We start from the raw sequence: 13,572 nt of genomic DNA on the forward strand, positions 1-13,572 counted from the left end.
AGATCTACAATCAGGAACATGTGACAGTTGCACAGATACAGAATATAAAAAAACAAACATTTGTTTCTATTTCTAGTATTTAAATAGTAATTGTGCCTGGTTGGTATATCAATTTCTTTAAATGATGCACTTGCCTCAATTTCAGTCAAAGATGAATTTTGTGATGTATATTTTTTTGTTATAGCTATGGCTCCTCTCTACATATTTCAGCTGTCTGTGTTTATTTAAATCACACAGATGACTTATTTTCTTTCCTGTTGGAGGTGCCATCATTTGGTTAAGTTTCACTGTAAATTGATCAGGCATAAAAAATGCTGTCCTTGGTGCTGAGCCATACAGCGATTGGGATAGACACATTCATCAATCTCCTCTTCTCAGCCTTACATCTCAGTCATGGTCACTCAGTCAGCCAGACTGCTTTTCTTTAAAAAACAAGTAATTTTTTTGGTTCTATGCTTTATCCATTCACTGAGGTGACTAGACCTTAAACATTGGTCAGATTCCACAGCATTACATTTTCCTTTTGAAAAATTTAAATCCAAGGCAGGGGGTTTGACTAATTGGTTTATATAATGCCCACCCCTTAGAGCAGAAGGGAGCTATAATAACATGGCTACTAACTCTTCTTTATAACCCCCCATTGCTCCTTTTTAACTGGAGCCCCAGTGGAGTGCTGGTCGAGGGGTGTAAACGCCTGGGAGATATGAACTGTGCTCATTTGGCCCTCACTGCTCACTAGGAGTTGAACCCTTCCAGTCAAGTACACTGGGGAACATGACATCCCACACCCTCTTCAAACTGTACAAAGACAACAGGGAGCTGTAAAACGTCTTGCTAAGGTTCAACATTTTGTATCTATTTAAAGTATTTCTGGTTGCACAAGGGAGCCATATCGAGATAAAAGACGTAGCCCACAGCGTGTTCAAATATAAGGGAATTGGAAAGTTTCCTTTTCTTTTGTTTCTCCAGTAGTCTCACTCAGTATTGCACTTTCTTATCCATCAATATCTGTTTTGATTTGAAGCAATGTGTTGGTTGGAAGGAGTTGCTGACCTAAAAAGAAACTTGTCTATTTAGAGACATGGATAAGCTCACTATCATCTGCCTCCACACATGACGCTACTTCTATATCTTTACCAATCTCTGCTTGGGAGTTGTTTTCCATTTATTTCTGCGGCTTTACAATGTCTGCTCTCCTTGATTGCATTGTTAGTTTCTCTCAGTCAATCTTTGTAGCTTTCTGTTCCTGTTTAGTGCTTAAATTCTAAGTAGCTTAAACACAATTGACTTCTTACAGAAAGTTTCACTGTTGTTGCTCAGTAAGCAAGAAACTGTTTCAATTCAATTTGAAGTCGGTAGCTAAATCAGTGTAGAGGGGAAAGAAGTTGACGTCTTTTGGGCGTGGGACCAAAAGCCCAATTAGGAACACACAGCTGGAGAACAGGCTACATGTGTGTTTATGTGTGAGGGATTTTAATTGAGACCCACTTTGTTGCCTCTTCAAGCTCTAGTCACCATCACGACTCCCATATCAATGGGGCAGTTTTTCTTGGAAAAACAAAAGCCTGTTGGCCATTTGAAGTAATGAATTATTAAAGTTGTGCACGGGCCCTCAAAAAGCATTAGGCTGCGCAATTTGGAGAGCCAGCATGGAATTAATTGTGGCGTTTGTAGCCAGCTGCGTGGTTGCTTTTGAAGGAGCTGTCAAACACTGTTATTGTCTCCTCACAAAACGCTTGGATATATTTTTTTAAGCAGTTGTAAGCTGGTCATCAGCTGGTTGCCACTAAAACAACAGTACAGTTTGTCAGGAACAGCAGTTTGAACAGCACTTTATGCAGCACTTAATTTAACAAAGCTGAAGCCTTACTCCACTTCTGCAGTCTTATACTTTTAATGAGCTCTTGTAGTACGGGTTGAAGTTAACAACCAATGACAGTTTTGTCGCGCCAAAAAGCTAAAACTGTTGCTGTAATTTGATGAATTGTAACGAACCCGACATGACAGAAGTTAAAAGACCTTTTGTATCAGACACAAGTTGTGGTTCTTGTAATGCTAATATTTGCTTTTTGGGACAAGGCTTTGGGTAGCCCGGATAAGGGCAATTAGAGTATGTTAAATTTAACAAGGGGTACGACTCTAGAATAAAAACCTTTTCTGCTCATTAGGCACGGTGACCACCTTTCTGACTGCTGTGAAATTAACTGCAACTTGTTAACAGGTGGAGCTAGCAGTGTTATTATATATTATATATCTAGCAGCTTGTCAAAGGAGTTTTATGGCATTTAAGACCTCCTGCTCTTTATGTTTGTGTTTGTAACCTAGTTAATGGCAATATTTTAACTTGAGCTGTCACAGCTTTAGTGCAGCAGTGTTCTTTATCAGCATTTTCCTTTTTCAAAGCTGGTAAGAAACCATCTGTGAAAGTTTCAATATCGGCTTCACTCAGCTACAGGTTTCAGTAGTAGGCCAGGTTTCATGGTACTTAACTAAATCATTGAAGTAAATTTAATAAAGTTGCTGTCGAGATTACATTTGGGTGTCTTATTTTACGCAGTAAAATTTTCCCAGTCTATTAAAATGTAATCAGATAACTGGTTTTACAATGTTCAGCCTTCACACTGTGGGTGCATACAAGCTCTCATAACAGAGATGGCGTGGAGGGACAACATCTGTACCATATTCACTACTGTGTTGAAAGTCAGAAGCAAAAAAAAAACCTCAAATGGATCGAAGTCAAACAATCGTGTTGTAAGAAGGCTGCACAGCTAACTTCTATTAGGCTCATATGCGGAGAGCAACATATTGATTATATCACTTTAACAGTTGATTTGCATTTCATGGTTGTTCACTTAATTGTGTTTTTCTCTTTTTGCGTGTGTGACCAGTCCAGAGCAGGCCAGGCTCTGTGAATTGGAGGACCAGTCTAAGGCTTCCAAGAAGGGACAGTGGAGTGAGGGTGGCGGCACACACACCATCCGCGACCTCAAGTACACCATAGATAGTCCCCGCAACTTCGTGGACTCCTTGCACCAGAAACCTATCAACGGTAATGAGTTTGGGAGGGGGATGAAAACATCCACGCTGACACTCGCACAGAGACCGCTCGGCTCAAGAAACTACAACACATGGCTTTTAAAAACAAGTTTCCCATAAACGCGACATTTGCAGGCTGTGCCAGAAATCAGCTGTTTTGGTTAAAGGTATTTTGCTCTAAATATCCACTTCAGGGCATGTAATGGCATGCACTATATCACCCTTCACTGGCTCATTCCTCCAGTCTCTCATCTCTGACCCTGCCTGAGCTGTAATGTGCCACTCAATTCTTTTCCAGGCGGCTGCCTTTAACAGTGGCTCAGCTCATTTCACTACCCTTTAATTAAATGAGAAAATGAACAGGGGAAGGCTTTTTCAATCTTATTTCTTGTTCTTACCATTCATGAGAGGCAGCTGGGATTGTTTTTAAAATTGAAGGCAGCAGTCCAGCCAAAGACCTTAAAATGTGCACTGAGTTGCTGCAGTTGAGTACCAATTCCTCTTTCATTTGCTGATGCTGACACACGCGCGCACACACACACACACACACACAACCAGTAATACATGCGCACGTGTTATATACAGAAAGAAAAGACTTGAGAGAACCCATCATCAAAATGTAATTTAGGCTTAAAATCTCTTTCACACAGGTGACTCACATCCTGTCCAATTTCTTGAAGTACTTAAGAGGTCAGCAGCTGATATGATTTTGGTGAAAAGTAAAATGTAATACCTCAAAAGCTGTCCAAATAACTAACCTTGTCTTCAGCCTCCATATGTTAGATATAACATAATCAAAAATGTGAAGTGATACTCAAATGTCTATTTTTTGAGTGTCTAGTACTTCCCTCGGTTTTTACAGCCGCCTTTCAAGCCTACAAACGCTAGAAATATGTAGCTTCCTTTTCCCCCACAGAACAATGGCTGTAGTTACAATTACGCTGTTTACAGTAGTGTTCAATAAAGACGAGTATCAAAACATTCAGTGAATTCTCTCAAATGCGAACAAAAACACTGAACCCAAAATGAATTTAGGCTGATCAGTCTTTTCATGCTGTAAGGAGCCTTTCCCTGCCACCTTTTAAGCTTACAGTAGTAAGTGTTTAAAGAGTTTTGTTTGAGGACCACTTTAAGTACCAGAGAGCAGTTCTTTAGTGAGACTTTTCAGTTCTAATTCTGAGTAAAGCACCGGTTGTTTTCGGCAGATCACAGGTGGTGTTGTTTTGAATTCGATGAGTGTCATGCAGGGCATTGCTGAAAGAGGTAATGCATGATGTAATGTTGCCGGGTTTGAGGAAGATGAAAATAAATGAATTAAATTCAGATATTCACCGGTCTAGGCCGGCTAACCTGGGGGCAGCTTTCCAGAGAGAATCAGGAAGCCTAAACATTCAATCCTCAGCCTACATGTTCCCAGTATGAAATATAATACTTATGTAGTAACTGTAAGCTTTGTCTGGCCCACATATAATAAGCACATCTAATCAGAAAGCTTGCTGTCTCTGGACATAGTAATTCAACACACTCTCCTCCCTCAAATGCTCATACATTCTGTTCTCCTCCCTCCCTCCAGCCATCATCGAGCATGTGCGTGACGGCAGTGTTGTACGTGCCTTGCTGCTCCCTGATTACTACCTAGTCACTGTCATGCTGTCTGGAATTAAGGTAACCACTTGCTGCACTTACACATGTGCTGAAATGTGAACTGCTGAGCTAATTTATTTCTTTGACAAAGTGTATTTTTGTAGTCAGGGGCACTGTGCAGTAACAATAAGTAGCGATCAAATAAATCTATTAAAAGAGCAACAGCACATTTGTGTCACTCTTCTGGCTCTGTGTGTTGTTCTACCCGTGTCATGTCCGCTCCGCTAAATTTCCCCATCAGTCTCCTTCACCGAGCCCAGCTTTAGCAATGGACCACTCAAGATAACTAATCTTTTTCATCTCACACTTGAAGATATTACATCCATTTCAAGGTGTTCTTTGTCTCTTCATTCAAAGGCTTGTCAGCCCGTTGCGCCGGTTGTGTTTATATCTGTCTGGTGTTTTGCCTCACTCAAAGGAGAATACTGATGCATGTGCAGCAAGGGGACATTGGTTAACAGTGGATAACAGTAGTACACAGACAAAACAGATTATATCAAAAGACCACAAATACCTCTTAGAGGCACTGGTTGACTACTGGGAGTTGCCGGTGCAAAATGTTTGTCCTCTTGCAGTAGTGATGGAAGAGATCTAATTGGGCACATTTAAAAACATTTTGCAATGCTTGAAAAATATCTAGTGAGCATTATTGTGTTAATGTGTGTTTACATTCTCTCCAGTGTCCCACATTCAAGCGGGAAGCGGATGGTGTGGAGACACCAGAGTCGTTCGCAGCAGAGGCCAAATTCTTCACTGAATCCCGCTTGCTGCAGAGAGACGTTCAGATCATCCTGGAGAGCTGCCCCAACCAGATCATACTGGGCACCATCCTTCACCCGGTGAGACACAGGAGGCGGCCACTTGGTGGTGCGAGTATCATTAAAATTTGGGCTTTTTATCTCATTAATTGCTGTTTTGACCTTCCCTGTTTCCTTTTGTGTCAGAATGGTAACATAACAGAACTCCTGCTGAAGGAAGGCTTTGCCCGCTGTGTGGACTGGTCCATGGCCGTCTACACCCAGGGAGCCGAGAAACTTAGAGCTGCTGAACGGTGAGCAACTGAAGAGGCATAAAAGGCATTTGTTGAATGGAATTTCCAATGTTAAATGTTTTTGAACACAGCCGCATAATGGACACGTATACAGGACAATTTAGGACATTTATGAAAAAGTCTAGTTGATTCCTAATAAACGTATAATTGAGCGTTTTATGCAGTTTATGAAAAGTTTAGGAGTCCAGTATAAATGGATTTGGTTCTGGAAATCACTGATTTGATACAAGACATCATGAATGAAGAAAGTACATGCAAGAGGTACTTGAGGTACTGAAAATAAGTGTGCAAATTAAATTGTAGACAAATTTATGGCACCACCACTTGAGATGAACAATCTCATGCTATTCTGGGTAAGGGTTAGTGATATTCATCCTCTATAATCATTGCAACAATGACCATGAGCTGATCATCATGTTGGAATTTTCTCTCTTTAATGAGCTTTTGTAGCTTTTTCCAGCCAAATGGACATTTGTTAGTCACATGATTAAGCCCCTTTATGCCCTAATATCTGGCTGTTGATGACTGCCACTGATGTGAATTTTTTTTCTTGGCCAGGTCTGCTAAAGAGCGCAAGGTCCGTATCTGGAAGGACTACGTGGCACCCACAGCCAACTTGGACCAGAAGGACAGGCAGTTTGTAGCCAAGGTGAGGTTCTTAAGTGTCTTTTATAATCTGTGTCCTGTGGGTGAAGGTGTTATCTCTAATTGGCCCCCTAACATAATGCCTTTCAATTTGGATCATCCTCCTTCTATTGAAAGTGCTCACTTATCTTAAAACTACAGAGAAAAGACAGGAGTAAGATCTAAAATCTCCAGCATGAGTAAGACTTGGCTTCAGCGCTAAGGGGAGGCCGCCTGTTTCCCTTGCTTCTACCACTTGATGTCTGCTGCGGCATCTCCAATTTTCTCCCAGCACTGCAGCAAAAGCAAAGCCACTTTGAGGCTTCTACTGAATTTTATCCTCTTGACACCTCTTATTTTCACATTTGCTCCCCCGCTGAATAAAAAAAATAAATAAAAATCCTCTCTGAAGGTACTAGGAATGCTTAACAGCAACCTTGAAGCACTCCCCAGTCAAATTAGGGCCAAATCGCTTGCGTATGCTGTAGCAGCAGCATGCAACGACCCCCAAAAGCCAAGAACTAGAGATATTAGCTTTGGAGGTTATTGCCCTGGGCCTCAGGGGGGAATAAGCGTCCTTAATATCAAGTACGAGGGAGTTCACTCCTTTCTGGTTGTCAGCTCACATTAGTTCAAATCAAGTGAGATGGACTCCTCGATACATTTTAGTAATACAGTCTTACTATCAGACAACATATTATAGTGTCTCAAATCGTAGCGTTAACTTAGTAAAGCAACTCTAGCCTTAAAATGGCAGGTTTAAATCTGGTCCCCTCTGTGTGGATTTCGATGATGAGTTGCACCCCACCCTTCCCTTCAGTTTATACTTTTTTTTCCCTAAGAATAAGAAAAAAAAGTTAAATAACTCTGAAGTTTGTCTTTTGTCTGCGTTTGCTCCCTCCAGACCCTGAACTTTTAAGACCCTGAAAAATTCATGGCTGGCCTGAGGGTTACATAAAAGGTGTTGCTTTGGCAACTTGCTTACAGAATGAATTTGATAAACTGCACACACAAAAAGAAGGGGGCAAAAAGAAACTATGTATGTATATTTTTCCTGAGTCAGAGGGAAGAGGCTAGAGAGAGGATAAAACATTTATAGTATCAATGTGAGCTGCTCTCAGATCTCTCTGAACCTCCTCAATAAAAGAGGGCTGAATGTGGGCAGTGGGCAAGTGAGGTGGTGAGCTCAGGGAGTTTGAAAAGGAGGCAGAAAGATGGCAGAAAAAGAGAAGCGGAAGGTTGAAGATGAAATTGAAAGTGGGTTTGTGTGGAGAGGTGTAGGGAGACCCGGGGGAAGAAGGATGAAAGGAAAACGCCTAATCAAGATCTCTGGGACTGTGCATGTCCTCTCTCTGGACATCTCTGTCTGGCATCCTTGCAAGTTTTCATTTAAAAAAAAAAAAAAACAACTTTTTTTTTTTTTACTGCTATGCTTCTGCTGGCTGTTGACCCCGGTTAAACCTTGATGCACTTTTAATCTCTGTAGGACTCCTCTTTCCCCTGCATCTGCTCTCCCCCAAAAGAGCCGCAGAGGAGGCTTGTGCCATGTCAGCTGCTGCTGTGTTACTCAGTTTATTTTAGGGGATAAAAAGCCATCAGCAGCTCCTCCGACTCACGCCTCCTGCAAAAGTTTTTATCTGATCAAAACAGACAATTTTCTATAACATAAACATGATCTAAGATAGCTTGAAAAGTTGTTCATGCTGGGGTCAAAGGCGTCTAAAATAGCCACCTGACTCCAAAAACTTTTCGTTAAAAGTGGCAGACAGTTGAGATGGGATGCGTCATGCTGACCCTGCAACTGCTTGAGCCGTTATAAAGCTAAGTACATATTGGACAGGCTAAGGTTACTCAGGCCTGTCATTGCCCCTCCGTACTTGTTCGTGTGACATTTGTCGGCACCTAATCCTGCAATGCACCGACTCTCCCAGGGACACATCTATCCATCAATCCCATCATCGTACACTCCTCCCCTCATCTCGGCCACTCTACTTTTCACTTCTTATTATCTGAGTGATGGATAGAGTGGAGAGGCAGAGCAGGTCCAATCCCCCCAAGTCAATCCTGCTGACGCATCTTCCTTTTTGACTGTCTCGCCTCTCTCCTCCAACCTCTACTGGGACCGGGGAAGTGGATGTAGGCCATGTCCCAATAGTCTTCCTCTCCCCTCCTTTCCTTTCCCTTCCCCTCCTCTCCCTCGGGTAACCACCGACCTGCGAGGTGATGGATAAAAGGTGACGTGGTGTAAACCTCTTTACCAGCCTCTCATCACTAGCTTGTCAGAAACACAGCCACTGTTGCTCTTAGGTCGACCAAATCCATGAGAGGGTGGTGATTATAATGCAAAATTAGCATGTATTCATTATGTCCTAACATAAAGATGGATGTGTTTTCTGACACCTTGATAGTTTTATCCTGTTGTCACTTACTCAGCCAGATAATGACACGAAACATAACATCGGACAAAAACTGTCGCACCATTTTTAAGGTGATGGTGGCAAATACAAACATTATTACTGATGTATGTGTGATATTCTGCTCTGCTTTGTTTGGATGAAATTCCATATGTGAAGTTATTCAGTGTTACTCATGATTTAATTCAACAATCTACTTTGTGGCCTGTGTTCCAAGTAATAATGTCCTGGTGCAGGGAATCAGTTGAAGGAACTGTCCACCTTAACAACGTTTAAGAGGGAAAGAGATGATGTGACGGCCTCTTTTGGCTGTTAAGGCACTGCATGTCCCAGTCAGACTAAATCAGACAGAATGGGTACATGGTCAGACGACATCTTTAAGAAATTAAAAAGTCACTTTTGATTGATCAGTAAAGGGTATGTTGGTTTGTGCCCCAGTTAAAATCAGCCAAGCGATTAGGTCAAAAAATCTGTCTAGATTATTTGTTCCTGTCCCAAGATAATGTCCTCACAAAGCATTACATACTCATCAGCAACCTTTTTTCAGCAGCACCCAGGGGCTACATGCCAGCGTAAGGTGTTTATCATAGTATCAAAAACACCACTAGTTTGTCTGAAACCATGTAATTTGGGTGACAAATCGTCTCCGCTGGCAGCAGGACTGAAACACTGCCATAGGTGTTGCTTTTGAGAGAGACAATCTGACATGAGTAACGAGCTATCCTGGCTGAGCCCCTGCTTGGCCCTGTGGTTAAAACCAACGTAATGGATTCGACTGACAACCAACACAGTCCCTGACAGTAGCCAAGATCCTCTTTTCGCTACGACTGATCTCGGCCACTGCAGATGCCATGTCAGCCATGGACAGTGGGTGGCAGCAGATCCCCACCTCTCAGATTAGACCAGTGAGTCATGCTGCCAGCCTATTTGTCTTCCCTGCCTGCTCACTCGACCCTTATGGCAGCTACTTTGCAAAGACTTTTTGCTCTATTTTTCTATCTATTCTCCATCTTTTCTGCTGTCTCTTCTCTTGTGATATTTGCTGAGAGATTACACTCTGTCTCTCTGGCTCGCTCCATCTTTCTGTTCCTCTGTCTCGTTCTGTGTTGATCTGTCCTCCTTCGCCTCTCTCGTCTCGCCTCCTCCGGCTGATAATTAGCCAGTAAATGCTGAGCTATTTTCCTCTGCTCCTGCCACATTCTCTCTGTTGCACTTTATTTACTTGGGCAGACCACAAAATGACCTTGTTACAGCGTGAATCCGTGTAGGCTGGTGTGCGCGCATGTGTGTATGTCACCGTGTGCATGCACGCTCCCCCTCGCACTTACTCATTACACCTCTCCCCCTCTCTGTCTCTCTTCCTCTTGCTCCCTATGTCTCCATATCTCTCCCACTCAGCTCGGTGATTAGTATATGATGTATTTTGGCTGCTGTTGTGGGCAGCCTATTTAGCATGTGGGCTGGTCTGATTTCTGCTCTCTGGTGGCAAATGCAATGGCTGAGTTGTTTTCATGGAATAATGAATCTCCCAAAGATCCTGGGATACACCTGGATTTGCATCTGCCACACGCGCTCAAAACGGTTCAGCTCAATCTGAATAACTCGAAAGGATTTTTGGTTTGTTTTTCTCTCCCGCACAGTCAGCCACACAGACACCCACACGGTCCAAATTGTGCTTCAAACATGGCTCAGTCCTGCATCCCTCACTTTTAGGGCCTCTGCTTGAGCACAGCCTACATATGAACCACAGTTTGAGTGATGATCGGGCCATTTAATGCACGTGTGGGTGGCAACATGTGTAGGGCGATTGATTTCTCAGTCCCTTGCAAGCGGCCTACTTAAAGGCTCTGGCTTTGGATGCCTCCTCCATCTCAGTCACATTATACCCCCAATCTGTCTTCTAACTTGGGAGGGCGCAGACACATAGAACGACACATACATAGACTGGGTTGAGTTAATTACAAATATTTATCATTATTCATGACTTGAGATGAGCCTAAATCCCTTTGAGATTTGTAAACTTTGAGGACAGTAGTTTTTAGATTCTCCATATACAGTTCTGTGTGCTTTTTATTTATTTTTTTTTTGTCATCGGGAACCCATGATGTAATTTAACAGCAGTAGCTTTGAACATTCACACGGATTTTTCTGAGCTGTACCTGCTATAAATTGTGGTTGCCACCTCTGGTACACAGAAATAACATTTAAATGCCAAACATAAATTAGTCTGTGTCTTTTAGTTACACTTGTAAAGGTCTCCAGAACAAAATGCTGCTAGCCAGTTGGTGGGCAGAGGGCTGTGTAATGCTCTGCCAGTCTATCTTTAACAGGATGTTTGTTTTAAAGCTCTTTCCCTTGTACTTTGTCTCCCCTTCCCCCCTCTCCCTGCCTCCCTCCCTCCTGGTGCCAATCCCCCAGATAGCAAAATGTCCTCGCTCTGTCCTCCAAACCTCGCCGGCCTGCTGGGACAACTTAGCTCGCTTACTTACTCAGTCACTCAAGGATCACTCTTTCTTACCTCGCTCTCAGTGCCTTCTGCTCGTGACAGCGCACGATCTGCACTGTCACTCTCCTTCCACCTTTGAATAGATCTCTTCCTCTCCATTTATCCTTTACCTGCTCCTTCACTTCCCATCTCTCTTTCCGTCTATCTGCTCACTCACTCACCAAAATGCAATGGCAGTCTTTTTGCTCCAGTGCTCCTCCATCCTACAGGGGTGTGATTTATTATTATTTTTCCTTAGAGATTTACGTGTTTTTTGGACCCTTAAATTGGTTTCTTGTCCTCTTTGTGGTGCTTTATGTTCGCCCAGCAATTTTCGTCCTGTATTTATTTTACTCAATTCCTCTCTTCTTCGTCTGGCCCTCTAGGTGATGCAGGTGGTCAACGCGGATGCCATGGTGGTTAAGCTCAACTCTGGAGAGTACAAGACCATCCACTTGTCCAGCATTCGGCCCCCCAGAATTGAGGGAGAGGTACAGACAAACCCCGTTGACTGTCTGCCTGCTTGTGTGTGTGTGTGTGTGTGTGTGTGTGTGTACACAGCTTTGCACAGAGTGTGTGGCTCCTTGCGTGTAAATAAGTGATTGAATGTGATTATGTGTGGGACAACTCATGGTCGTGAGAAGAAGCTCCGCAGAGATGACTTGTGCCTCTGATGTCTTGACAGAGTTGGTTTATCTTCATTATAAGTCAAACACAAGCTGTTTACATCTCCCTCCACAAATTCCCGAATATCTATCCATCTCTCTCTCTCTTTCATGGCCTCCTCTCTTCCCTTTCACAGCATAGCTCTCTTGTCTCTCTCTAAATGAGTGCGGGAATAATTATGACCACATGGTGGCGCCCCTGCAGCTGGGGCACATGCAAACACAGTGAGACACTTGCACACACCCAGTGGTTGCAGCACTGCAGAGAGGCAGATCGATTTTTTTTTTTTTTTTTTTTTTTTGTCTTTCCCCTCCACACACTCTCTTTCCTCAGAATCACTTCAGGACTGTGCAAACAAACCTACACATGCTTTACACATAGACGCCACTGGGAAGACATATATCTATCCACACAATAGACAGCGTCAGATTGAACAAAAAAACTGAGACACAGAAGTCCTCAACCCCAACTCTGCTCGTCAAGGAATTTAGAGGTTAAAATGAAGCCCATTTCATCACTGTACATATGAAACTTGAATTGCTTAGTCCTCCAAAAGATTTCATTTCAACACCATGTATTTATTTATAGAGAAGGATTTTTATTTCTCAATCACCCTTAGTGTCTGAGTCATCTGAAATGCTATCATTTTGTAAATAACGGGCTCATGATGTCTGAAAATGTCACTCCCATTAATTAGAAAGTGTCAGTGTCACAACACAGAAGTGATTTTTCTTTTTGTCAGAGGGAGAGTTCCATATTTGCCTTGAAGACCTTCTTCCCTTTGTTTAACATGTCTGAGGCTGTTTGACAACCATTCCTCAAGTCGGCAAGCTGTTTACTGCAATATCCATTTATGAGTAAGCCGTGTCTCACATTTCCCTGTTCAAAGAGGTATGAGGTAGAGACGGTGCTGTGCTTCTGTCTAGGAAGCAGTTGTAAAAGTCAGATTGTAGAATGTCTGCAATGGTGCTTTTACGTTTTCAGTTTCGATTGTTTTTGTTTATATTGACTCCCTTGTACCTGCTTGTTTTTCATTTTATGGTTTACACTTTGCTATCTTTTGCCGTTTTTATTGTTGTCTAGTTTTTACTCTCCAGCCTCTCCCTCCATCCACATCTTCACCCCCTCCGTCTCCCCTCGTGTCGTTAGTGTCTCGCATCATTAAGAGGATGCTTTTTATTTCTCTCCGCCTGCCTCCCTCTCTCCTCCTCTCCGTTCTCCTCCACAGTCACTCTCTCCCGCCGTCCTTTCCCTCCGGGTGTACACGCCGTGGTCAGATTGTTGACCTGCACTGTTGCCCTTCGTGTGTGTTTATTCTCCTTAGCTCTCTGTGGTTGTAACAAGCTCGTGGGCAAAAGCATCTTTCCATTTTGTTGCTGCCCTTTCTCTTCCTCCTTGTATTACATTGCCTGAGCTCCCAACTATTTTCCGGCCTGGTCTTTCCCGCTTTTGGAGATTCTCTCTATCTTCCACATTACTGTTCTTGGATCACTCTGCCACTTTTCTGCTTTTTTTCCTTCATTATGTTTCTCTTAAATGTCCACTCTTGTCTTTGCCCCCCCCCCCTCCATCTTCCTATCTCTGCCTGTCTTTCAGTCCCCTTCTGTGTTCTGTCTGTTGCTCTGTCGTTGACTGCACCAGATGCTTCAACA

The 13,572-nt window shown here is 42.9% G+C and overlaps 1 protein-coding gene across 1 annotated transcript in view; it reads left to right on the top strand.

Annotated features, from left to right (window-relative positions):
* Positions 1 to 13,572, top strand: part of snd1 (staphylococcal nuclease and tudor domain containing 1) — a 166,347-nt gene that overhangs the window by 6,133 nt on the left and 146,642 nt on the right. The window contains exons 5-10 of the mRNA XM_070853545.1: positions 2,889 to 3,049; positions 4,610 to 4,701; positions 5,361 to 5,519; positions 5,625 to 5,731; positions 6,290 to 6,380; positions 11,641 to 11,745. Coding sequence (XP_070709646.1) covers positions 2,889 to 3,049; positions 4,610 to 4,701; positions 5,361 to 5,519; positions 5,625 to 5,731; positions 6,290 to 6,380; positions 11,641 to 11,745 — 715 coding nt within the window. The remainder of the gene's footprint in view (positions 1 to 2,888; positions 3,050 to 4,609; positions 4,702 to 5,360; positions 5,520 to 5,624; positions 5,732 to 6,289; positions 6,381 to 11,640; positions 11,746 to 13,572) is intronic.

Source organism: Pempheris klunzingeri, chromosome 22 (genome assembly GCF_042242105.1).
Source record: "Pempheris klunzingeri isolate RE-2024b chromosome 22, fPemKlu1.hap1, whole genome shotgun sequence".
NCBI lineage: Eukaryota > Metazoa > Chordata > Actinopteri > Acropomatiformes > Pempheridae > Pempheris > Pempheris klunzingeri.